Raw genomic sequence first — 12,111 nt, forward strand, 5'->3', positions numbered from 1 at the left:
ATAAAACAGTTCAAGCATATTTCACAATGTTAGTTTAAATGTTAAACTAGATAAATGCAGTATTAGGCACATATCCAGTCGTTTGTGCAGAGAGTGGAAGCTGAAGCGTGCTCTGCAGGACATGGAGGCGCCAGCGAGATCACTTAGATAACAGTGGAAACAACTTAAAATATGCCATCATGTTTGCTCATAAAGTAATACATCATTTGTAACTGTAAAGGGTCTACTTTTATTTGTGTGCACTCACAATATCAACAAAACGTTGTGCTTTTATAAAAACAGTGGAAACAACTTAAAATATGCCATCATGTTTGCTCATAAAGTAATACATCATTTGTAACTGTAAAGGGTCTACTTTTATTTGTGTGCACTCACGATATCAACAAAACGTTGAGCTTTTATAAAATAAAGAAAACAAACATGATGCGCTTTCTGCCATCTTGGTCTGGAAAAGGAGCGCTTCATTAATCATTAATCATTAATCATTAATCCGTAAAGATGCATTTCTTACTAAAGGCGCGTCCAATGAGGAGATGACGAGTCACGACCGTCAACTTCATCTTTGCGACACTGACTCAGAAGACACTATAGTTTATTAATAAATAATTCAAATCTCTTTACTATTTTCCCCCGACACATTCATGGTAATTACTTTTGCGGCAAGCTTTAACCTGTTGCATGCAAGCGCGGAACTCTTCCAGCTGCGCTGAAGGCACTTGCGCTCGCTGCTGTGGTCACCCTAGGGCACTACACTGTGTTAATCCGGGCCTGGTAGTGTAGTCTTCTGTAGTGTATACTTCTGTAGTGTAGTGTTCTGTAGTGTAGTCTTCTGTAGTGTAGTGTTCTGTAGTGTAGTCTTCTGTAGTGTAGACTTCTGTAGTGTAGTGTTCTGTAGTGTAGTGTTCTGTAGTGTAATGTTCTGTAGTGTAGTCTTCTGTAGTGTAGTGTAGTGTTCTGTAGTGTAGTCTATGTAGTGTAGTGTACTGTAGTGTAGACTTATGTAGTGTAGTCTTCTGTAGTGTAGTGTTCTGTAGTGTAGTGTTCTGTAGTGTAGTCTTCTGTAGTGTAGTGTTCTGTAGTGTAGTGTTCTGTATTATAGAATCAAAGATGAAAGTCATGAGTTCATTTCTCAGGGAACATACATGCACATGTTCTGCATACCTTGGATGCATTCTCAGTTGCTTTGGATAAAATCCAAATATAAATGTCTAGTAAGCAGAAATGACAAAAACATTGTGAGAAAGCATGGGATGTCTGTCGTACATCTGCATTATTGATGTGTTGTAGTGCATTGTGAGACTGGAGCACATGTGCTCATGCTGACGGAAGCAAGTGTGAACACCGAGCTGCTCTAGAGTTTCCTTATTCCTCAAAAATGAAACTTAAGTGTGGTGCTATGCAACAGCAAACAGATTCTTCCCTTTTCAGTAAACACCAGCATGACAACTGTGGAAATGTGCAAAACTGTGGTTTATAACTGAAAGCCTGACCTGTTGAGGGTTAGCAAACTTAAGCATTTATAAGTAAGACCCCTGCTCCCACGTCTCAGAGCAGATGAACTGCACCTGACAAAGAGACTGGAACATGAGCATTTTCAAAGTGATCCTTTTAGTCAGTGAGTATACATCCATACATTGATCTCTATTAATATATAAACGGCTAAAAACACATCTCTTCCATCTATATTTGACCCTCTAACACTCTCTATTCTAAATCTATTTGTTGTCTTTTTTTTTATTAAAAAAAACACTACCCTTTAAGACTTGCACTCTATTTGTTTTCTTAAAAAAATAAAAAAAACTTTAACACTAGCTTTGTCTATTCTTTTTCTATTCTATCTATTTGTTTTCTTTTTATTTATTATAGGCCAATAATTAACAAAAAAAACGATTTGTTTTCTTTAAAAAAAAGGCATCTAACAGCTTTCTCTGTTCTTTTTCTATTCCCTTTGTTTTCATTTTATTTATTATATAATTAACAAAAAAAAACAACAACAACATTGTTACGTGTACTGTGTTAAGCTAATGTGTGTGTATTTATATACATAATATATATACACAGTACACATGCATATATAATGTAAACAAAAACTTATTTTGGATGCGATTAATCATGATTAATTGTTTTTACAGCACTAATATATATATAGTGTGTGTGGTTTCTTAGTTATAACAACTGATTTAGAGAACTTGTGCATTGGTGTACTTCTGCATGTTGTCTTTCCTAGGCATCAGCACACAGTGTCACGCAGACACGGTGAATATGAGCGTCCAGCTGGAGCAGAATGTTACTCTGCCCTGCTTCCTGAACTCCAGCTCTGAGATGGCATGGTATCGACTGAGCTCTGAGAAGATTACTTTACTCATATCTGCAGCAAGAGGAAACCTTAAAAAAAAATATTTAGTTACTTACTATAATGAGAATGGAAGTCATTTTGGGCTGGAAGCAGACAGGAGGCTTGACTCGGTCAGCCTGGTGATCGCTGGGGTCAGAGAGTCGGATCTGGGGCTGTACTACTGCGCTCTTGGTGTCAGTGCAAAGACGATGCGCTTTGGGACTGCTGTCAGACTCACATTTGCAGGTTAGTGCTCTTCAGATCGGCCAAAACATCATGATTTTATATTATATTAGTTATGTTATAATTCAAAACGGCAGAACCACAGAGAGCTGTGATGTCAGAGCAGGAAGCTGTAAAGGTGCTCTGTGTTTTAGTGGATCACTTCTCCAGAACAAACCTCTTACTTCATCAGCATGGTTCAGATATAGTGCATAACATCACAGCAATCTGTAAGAATAGTGCCGTCATATTAAGCCTTCCAGCTAAATGGGAAATACTTAGCCATTCTACTTCATAATAAATTGCCATATTTATAAAAAATAAAAAGTACTGTCAGAATGTAGTGCTAAATTGTGAATGCTTTATTTCTTGACAAGTCATTAGATTATTAATGCAATAAACCTTTCTTCATGGTCTTTCTAAAACTGAGAAACCACAGAAGACCTATTTATAGAGAAGGCTGAGTTTCTTCATGGTTTGGCTGTAACCTCTGTTTTCTGTGACTCTCATCTGTTCCAGTGAAACCGCTGCTCTTTCCACTGGTTTGTTTGGTGACTGGTTTGGTTTTGTGTTTCAGACGCTGAACCGCAGCGCTCGTCAGAGACTGAGGGCTGCAGGACGCTCTTGGTCTGTGCTTGTGTCGTATGTGGGTTTTGCAGTATTCTCTGCGTGTGTGTGCTCTGTTACAGGAAAGGTGAGAAACAGAGAAGCCCAGCTCTTAAATGGGTGATGAACTGCCTTTGTTTTTGTTTTGATTTTTTTTGCACTGTTCTTTGAGGTCCACTTATAATGCTATCAAGATTTTTACATAAAAAAACATCATAATTTAGAAGTAATAGTCTTTTTTCTGCCCTGTTTTTGACCCCTCATCAGAACGCTCTGTTTGAACAGGCGTGGAGGATTGTAGACTCTGAAGTAAATGCCACTGCTGTGATTGGCTAATAGCTGTGTATGATTGACAGCCTACATTCCTCACAGATGGACGCTGCTGTGATTTAGGTCAAAAACGCATAAGTACTCATATCAAACGATCTGTTTAACAGACAAAGCAATAGTGATCACGTAATAAAAACAGTTACTCACACTTGTGTTGCGACATTACTGTCAGATCCAATATAGTCGCACAGCATCATCTATCAGATTCAATCTTTCTGAAAATCCCGCATCGAATTGTGCCTTGTTTGTAAACGAATCTGCGGTAAAATGAAGTGAACAAAGGACCGAGTTCCTACTGATGCGGTCTGGAACTTCATTAAAAATAAAGTTAATTCTAACACTGGGATCAGAAGGAAGGTGATGCAAACACTGTTTTTCCACAGCTTGGCACTGCACAGCATCTTGTTATCTTCAGAGCATTTTTATTGTTTGATTTCTGCATAGACCTGCGCATTTGCCTTAATTTCTCATTATTTACACTACGTGCGTGAATCGGTGGGCGGGGCTAAACAAGCTGCGATGTAAAATCAGTGGGCGGGGCTACACAGGCAGTGAGGTAGAATCGGTGGGCGGGGCTAACAGGTAGCTGTGTATAACATGTGGGCGGGGCTAAACAGACAGCGATGTAGAAGCAGGCGTTGCTCTTCTTCTGCGGAGGTGGTGCTTATCCACACTATTACATCATAGAGTGGAACATTCCACAAGCTGTTGTTTTGACAGACTACCTTCAATATAAGCTGTTTTTAGACTAATGAGAAAGTTTTGAGTTCTGAAACTTGCAGGATGTTTTTATAGAACAGCAACCTCTTATATGTCAAAATATCAAAGAAATTTTAATCTCTCAGTTCATGACCCCTTTAAAAGAGCATGAAGCCCCAAATCAAACCTGATTGAAATGCAGGTTACACCACAGTGTTTTACATGTGTTTTTCTTTTAGGTTCTTCCAGGGTCTCTTGCATCAGCTGCGTGACAGAAAACTCAAATGTCAAGGTGGGATGGACTTGGATTCTTTAAAAAAAAATGGCATATATGCAAAAAAGTAGCATAAGAATGGCATAACTAAAATTCTATAAGCACAAAAAAATGTGAGACATTGGCATAAGAAAACTACAAACTCAGAATATGATGCAGGATCGATGTAAAAACAGGCATAAGAATACCACAAAGAAGTGGCATAACTAAGAAAGGAACCTTTGTTCTCCTGTTTGTCTGTGTAGTCGGTAGTTTGCGTTGTTTTTGTTCTCTGAGAGCGACATTAATATTGATTCATTAACGCAGGGAGATGCTGTTGTTTTCCAGGCAGCACAAGTACAGTACGCCAGTCTCTGGTTCCTCAGGCGGTCCAGAGCCGCGGCTCCTGCTCCAGTCAACGTGACATACGCAGCTATAACCAACCACACGTCCTGATTTCACTGCATTTAATCAGCTTCATATTAACAGAGAGAGTTTAAGAAGTCTACTATACCAACACCTATACTCTGAACTTATGCCAAGTCTGTGGGGGAAAAAAAAGAAAAAAAAAAAAATTTATACACTACCATTCAAACGTTTGGGGTTGGAAAGATTTTTAATGTGTTTGAAAGAAGTCTATTTTGTTCACCAAGTCTACATTTAGTTTGTTTAAAAGGGTCATCGGATGCAAAATTCACTTTACATGTTGTTTGAACATAAATGTGTGTTGGAAGTGTGTGTACACATCCACCCTATAAGGATAAAAATACACCCAGTGGATTTCTTAAAATCTCCTTTCTCAAATCAGGCTGTTCTGAGATTCCTGTCAGAGTGACGTAGTTCTGCACAGGCCCCTCCCACGATAGTTGATTGACAAGTCCGTCTTACCTTAGCCCCGCCCTGAGTGAGCTGAGAGCTGTCCGCCATTGTGTCGACTCCAGTGCAGGGGAAGACAAGAATGTCTCCGATTAAGCGATTGAGGTGTTCTGTTGTTGGATGTAATAATGAACATAGCAGTCGTCATTTAGTCCCGACATCTGAGCCGCTGAAGACACAGTTCAACTTGTGGAAAATGGGCATCCAATGACCCCTTTAAATACAGTAAATAATGTCAAATATTATTGCAATCTAAAATAACTGTTTTCTTTTCAAATATATTTTAAAACAATTTATTTTCAGGATCATAATTTATTGTTTCATGATTCTTTACATACAATTTCAAGAGAACAGCATTTATTCAAATAGAAAACTTTTTTGTAACATTATAAAAGTATTTAATGTCACCAATTTATAGTATCTTTGTTGTGTATATATAATGAATGGTAGTGTATATTACATATGCTATATTACTATATTATGCCTGCTATATTCTATGGTTTATTTTTCATTTGTTTCATTATATATAAGCTAGCGTTTGTAGGATGACACATAAAGCTAAGACTTTCAGTTCTATATGAGGTGTTTTTAAGTGTATTCTCATATTGACTGTATGTATCCAGTGTAAATGAGTGTGTTGTTTTCATGACGTGATCAGTGTGGAGTAAATGACATGCTGTCTGCTGCTCAGCTGTCTGTCTGTCTCTCTCCAGTGCTGCACACCCAGAGACGCGTACTGGATTTCCCCCTGAACACACACACACACACTCACACACACACACACATTCACACACACACACACACACACACACACACACACACACACACACACACACACACACACATTAAATTACTCCAGCCATATTTACATCATTATTATAATACCATTATTTCTTAGAGAAACATCAAACTGTTGTCATTTTGAAGTAAACATTTTCATTGATCAAATACTACAAGCATCTTTGGCTGTTGATTGGAGGAGAAAGAAACTCACTGCATCCTCATCAATGTCCAACATCCAGGGGCCTGATAAACAACACAAGATCACTGTTTGAAATGAAATAACCCGAGTGACATGACCTTTGATGAAACCATATCTGCATAATGCTGTTGAAATAATCTTGAATGCATGCAATGCAGTGCATGTGTACTAATACCCTGATCTCATGATATTAATGAAACATTTATATAACATTTAATTATAATGTTATTTATAATAACATTATTCCACCCCTACCTTCATTTGACATCCTTTGTAATTGTAGACCTGATGCAATGTCTGTCGGCTCTGGGGGAAAAAACCAATCAATCAATCAATCATTTATTTGTATTTTATTGTGTGTGTGTGTGTGTGTGTGTGTGTGTGTGTGTGTGTGTGTGTGTGTGTGTGTGTTTAGTGTTTATTGGCCAAAAGATGGAGTCCAAGTCAAATGCACCTGTTTCTTTTCTAATGTTTCTTCTCCTTCTCCTGCTTTTCCAGCCGATCGTCACAGACAGAAGGCCAACACAAACCATCGCCAGTATGCACAAAGCCAGCAGAACGGCCACTGTCACTAAACACACACGTTCATGTTTTACAGACCGTACAGTTTATGAAGCCTGGAGATTTTTTTTTTTACTTTGAGCTACATTGAGATCAGATGTTTGTCTAGTACTATAACATGGTAAAGAAAATCTAAAAAGAAAAACATGGTGCACTTTGATGTTTTTACAGGCTGGCGCTTGACATTCTCTTGTAGGATGCAGAAATCATTGTTCTATCTATAAGTGTCCTGCTCCAGCTCTAGGCCGGACCATTATACTGCCCGCACAGCGTTTTACGGCTGGATGAGCTTCTTATTACTGAATGCAGTGTTTGGTGTTTTGTATGAAACATTGTTTCTGTAGTCTTGTGGCAAATTTTAGATGTGCAGGAATGTTCTTCAAAGAGTGCAGTGGCTTCCTCACTGCTATCCTGCCACATACATTTGATGAACATCACTAACATTAGCCAATGCAGAGAGCTGAACTCTTACGGTAGGGCAGAGCTGTTCAACTCTCACCTGTTTTATCTTCTTTCCTGAAACCACGGACTGCAGTTATCTCTTTAAATAAACTGATAATCCTAGAGGTTCACATACTTTCTGCAGCACAGATGTTTACGCGTCTCTCCTTTTCCTGTAGATTTGTGTAATGTTTGTCTAATTGGATTCTCTTTGTCTAGTTATAGAATGAAATTCAAATTCGATATGGGTTGAATTTATACAGAAATACAGAAAATACTTAAGAGCTCACAGACTTTCTCGTGCAACTAGTGGAAAAATTAACAGAACTTACGATATTTATTTATATCTGGACTGCTGTTTTCAATTTCAGTCGATTCTGTGAAAAAGAAACATACAATCTTATTCCATTACACTCTCCAGAAAATAAAACATATTGTATACTGAGAATTGTAATACTTTCAATGCATGGATTCGTGTCACGTGTTGCAGTGTCAATACATTAGATAACATGATATCAAAGCAAGTGATATTTTAAAGAATGATAATACACAGACACTTTTTTAGGTTTGAAGATATGTTGCATTGAGACATTCTGTGATTGTGATATGTTGGAACATGTTCACAGTTGATGTGATGATCTACACCTGGTTCCTCTGCTTGGACACCTGTGTGAACTTCACCCACTAAAATCACCAAAACACAGCTGATTCAGTGACACTGGAAAACGGTTCAGAAAAGTCGAGAGTTGTAAGGTACCAACTCTCAGAATAGATTGGCATGGCTATCGATATGATGATGTCAATGTGTTAACAGAACAGATCTGCTACACTGCTTCTGCTGCCGTACAGAGACTTGCTACTGCCAAAACATCCACAGACATGCTGCTGCTGCACATTTAACATACATGAAATCACCCCTAAAGCAGGATGCGCACGAAATGAACAATACAAGCCAATATATCCGCATGCTGCTAAACATATGTAAAACAAGCTGCTGCATCAGAAGTCATCCCCACACACGGAATGGCAGTAAACATGACAGGACTGGACAATATTATATCCCCCCAAAACAAAAATACAGAAATTGTATCCTCCGCTGAAGAAAGAAAGAAAGCCGCGTCAGATCACACTGTTCTTCTGAGGTAAATTCCGGCTTATTTCTCAAAGCAGGTCTTCTTCCAAAAACGATGAAAAGTAGATTAATCTATTATTATTATTATTATTATTATTATTATTTTAATCTATTTTTGTAGGTGAGGAAGATGTTTGCGCACAGGTGTGACTGCAGATATTGAGCTCAGAGACGGGAAAGACTTCCTCGCTTTAGTTTTTTAAACATATTACATAATCAGAGAATATTCTTTTTCAATTTGAGTTGGTTCATTTAAAAGTAGACACCTCAAGCTTTCTATATTTCTCATGGCTGTGTGTGTCAAGCATTCGCTGAGTTTCGGTTCATTTCTGTGACGCGTTGCAGATAGAAGTTCACGGAAACTGAGACGACTGAAAGCGCACCCTGTTTGTTTTCTTTATTTTACAAAAGCACAATGTTTTTTTGTTATTGTCAGTTTACACATATCAAAGTATACCCTTTTTAGATTCGATTGATTTTAGTCTTATCTACTGTATCTGAGTATATTAGGTTATTTTCTCTATCAGAAAATACTGCAAGTAAATGCGACAACGCGAAGAGTGTTAAAGACGCTGCATTCAATTTTACCTTTTAGACGAATAATTTAGATTTCAAGTTCAATATTGATTTTAGAACAGCTGAAATTATTTACAGTATGTAACGCAAGCACTTTAGAAGTAACCAATTAAATTACATAAAAATTAGCAGTAATCCCTTACTTTACTTTTTCAGTGGATAAGTAATTTAATTACAGTAACACGTTACACCCAACACTGTTCCTCAGGGATCAGTTCTTGGACCCTTGGCTACCGGTTGCAGTTTGCATCAAGACATTGATGCTTGCGTATAGAACAGCCACAGGCTCAGCACCCTCCTACTTCCACTCATATTGCTATTTCCTCCCTATTATCCCAAGATATTGCATGCAGCATTTGTTTAATCCGATTCCACTAATAATGCAATGGGATTCAGACATTTTAGTTAACTTAAGTGTTCAAATACAGCGGGTGAAATAAGTATTTAACACATCCACCATTTTTCTCAGTTAATATATTTCTAAAGGTGCTGTTGACATTCAATTTTCACCAGATGTCGCTAATAACCCAAGTAATCCTTTCATACAAATAAAACAAAACAAATAATTTCAGAAATTAAGTTATGTATAATAAATTGGAATGACACAGGGAAAAAGTATTGAACTACTGAAATTTATTTCATATTTTTTACAAAAGCCTTTGTTGGTAATGACAGCTTCAAGACGCCTCCTGTCAGGTTCTGTGGGCCTCTTCTGTGAACTCTGACCTTTAGTTCTTATTTTCTATTGGATTCAAGTTATTCTAGCAGCTTTATTTTCTTTCTCTGAAACCAATTCCTTGGCTGTGTTTGGGATCATTGCCTTGCTGAAATGTCCACCCTTGTTTCATCTTCATCATCCTGGTACTGTAGGTGTTGGGAAGCAGCTAATATTCATTTCCACTGACGAGGGCAGGAATGCTTTCTAATTACTGATAGATTTCAGCTGGTGTCTTGGCTTTCCATGCCTTTTTGCACCTCCCTTTCTTCATGCGTTCAATACTTTTTCCTTGTGTCATTCCGTTTTATTACACATAACTTAATTTCTGAACTTATTTGTTTTGTTTTCTTTGTATGTATGGATTACTTGGGTTGTTATTGACATCTGGTGAAAATTTCATGTCAACAACACCTTTAGAAACATATTTACTGAGAAAAAAAATGGTGACGTGTTCAATACTTATTTTACCCGCTGTATGTTTTGGGGACAGCTTTTTATTGCATGGTATCAATACCCTAGGGAAATTCCTATCATAATAGAAATGATTGTACAGTATATTCAGTGTTAATATTGTGCTCAGTGCTACCTGTGGTCACCGTAAGGAAAGCCATCTCTCTGTTGTTGCACAGATAAAGCCCAGAGTCCTGCAGCTGGAGATTGGAGATAATCAGGTGGTTGATGGTATGAGTGAATCTTAATGTTGGATCAACTCTCTCTTTCTTTATGGTGCTGTTTTTATAAAGCGTGGAGATGAACTCTTTTCTGGACTGAGGAGTGCGTTTGAATGCCCATCTCTGCTTCATTTTATCAGACGTCTTACATGGCAGATAAACAGTTGTGCCCTCAGGAACTGTAAAGTTATGGCCTGGAAAGAAAGAAAGAAAGAATGATTAAGTGTTAATGACGCTGAAGTGTTTGTCTTCTGCTGACTTGAAATATATTGCATGATTGACATTAACAATTTTTATGCTATGCTCATGGTGCTTTTTTGTCCTTTTTGGGTCTTGGCAACCTGTGGTCACAGTATGCTTTCAAAATTGAGTCTTTTGTATTCCCACCGAAGAAAGAAAATAGCGTGAGTTTGGAGAGACATGCCACAACTAAAATACCTTTGAGCACAGTGATATCTGCCACTAGCTGATGGTTGCAGTAATATTCTCCTGCGTCTGACTCCTGCAGGTCTTTAATGGAGAGCTGGCCGTCTTCAAGCAGCTGGTGTTTGCTTTGGTCCAGGTAAGACACCTGCTTTCCTCGTCTAGAGGCGATCACCCTTTCCAGCCCATGGCTCCAGTCAACATATGGAGCGTCAGAACACATCAGGACAAGAAAATGCTTTTCTGGGGCACTCAGCTTTTGCACTGAGAAAGGTGAAAGGTCAGAGATTATACGCTCACATTTCACATTTAAATGTAACATCAGTCTTTAATGCATTGCTTTCCTTAAACTGTCATATGCCCATGGGTTTACATGAGGTGAGAAATTAATATCAAGTGGGCTCTTTTTACTTGCACTCTACACCTCACAATTCACCAAAACACACTCATTATAACACCTACATGACAGCAAATTATGGGCGAGCACCAAACAACACACATATTTTCTTTGCAAATTTTATGTAGCTTAGTATAGTATTTGAAATATTTTGTAATGCTGAATGAGAAATGGCTTTATTGATTGCTACATGAGTAACAATCTAAAACACCTTATTGCTATAGAAAGCAAAGGAGGTTGTTCTGTAAAGGAACAGCCGACTCACTTTGATATGAACACACATTCAGAGCTGAGGCTGACTGGACTTCCTGAGTCTGCTCCTATTTATACCTTATCAGAAGGAAGTGTGTGGACAGTGGCTACGTTCCTGTGACTCCGTTTGAAATGGAAGTTAATATTGCTTTTTTTGTCTCTAAACTGATACCAGTTTTATATTTCTGAATAGGATATTTTGGATTAGGAATTTAGGTAAACTGGTCAGTAACCTGGTCAGAAGGGCTAGCTGTTTTATGTCTCTCATCACATGCCTGCCTGTTATTAAATATTAAATGTCATGCATTTAGATTAAAGAGTTCACACAGAAATGACAATTCTGTCATTTTCTCACTCTAAACTGAATGTCAGCATGTTTTATTTTCTACATACAAAAAAAAAACCCCAAAAAAACCTTGGAGTCCAGTGTTGTTTTGGACCCTGTGGTTCAAACATATTAATGAGCAGAGAATTCTGCAATGCTGGAAACAGTTATAATTAGAGAGGTTATGCTTAATATCCAAAGGGGAAAAACAACATTGTCATGGCACTCTTAATTAAAAAGTCTGGCAACACTTTATTTTAAGGTGTCCTTGTTACACGTTACATTAGGGTGGCCCTTATTGGGGGGTGTATA

The 12,111-nt window shown here is 37.9% G+C and overlaps 1 protein-coding gene across 1 annotated transcript in view; it reads right to left on the minus strand.

The window, feature by feature from the left end:
- Positions 1 to 5,890: 5,890 nt before the first annotated feature.
- LOC107693769 (uncharacterized) overlaps positions 5,891 to 12,111 on the minus strand; it is an 8,885-nt gene continuing 2,664 nt past the window's right edge. The window contains exons 2-8 of the mRNA XM_016493284.1: positions 10,841 to 11,089; positions 10,318 to 10,596; positions 7,638 to 7,682; positions 6,758 to 6,874; positions 6,559 to 6,609; positions 6,316 to 6,347; positions 5,891 to 6,069 (exon numbers count right to left, since the gene is read on the minus strand). Coding sequence (XP_016348770.1) covers positions 5,965 to 6,069; positions 6,316 to 6,347; positions 6,559 to 6,609; positions 6,758 to 6,874; positions 7,638 to 7,682; positions 10,318 to 10,596; positions 10,841 to 11,089 — 878 coding nt within the window. The 3' untranslated portion in view covers positions 5,891 to 5,964. The remainder of the gene's footprint in view (positions 6,070 to 6,315; positions 6,348 to 6,558; positions 6,610 to 6,757; positions 6,875 to 7,637; positions 7,683 to 10,317; positions 10,597 to 10,840; positions 11,090 to 12,111) is intronic.

This window comes from Sinocyclocheilus anshuiensis, unplaced genomic scaffold (assembly GCF_001515605.1).
Source record: "Sinocyclocheilus anshuiensis isolate Anshui unplaced genomic scaffold, SAMN03320099.WGS_v1.1 scaffold1986, whole genome shotgun sequence".
Lineage (NCBI taxonomy): Eukaryota > Metazoa > Chordata > Actinopteri > Cypriniformes > Cyprinidae > Sinocyclocheilus > Sinocyclocheilus anshuiensis.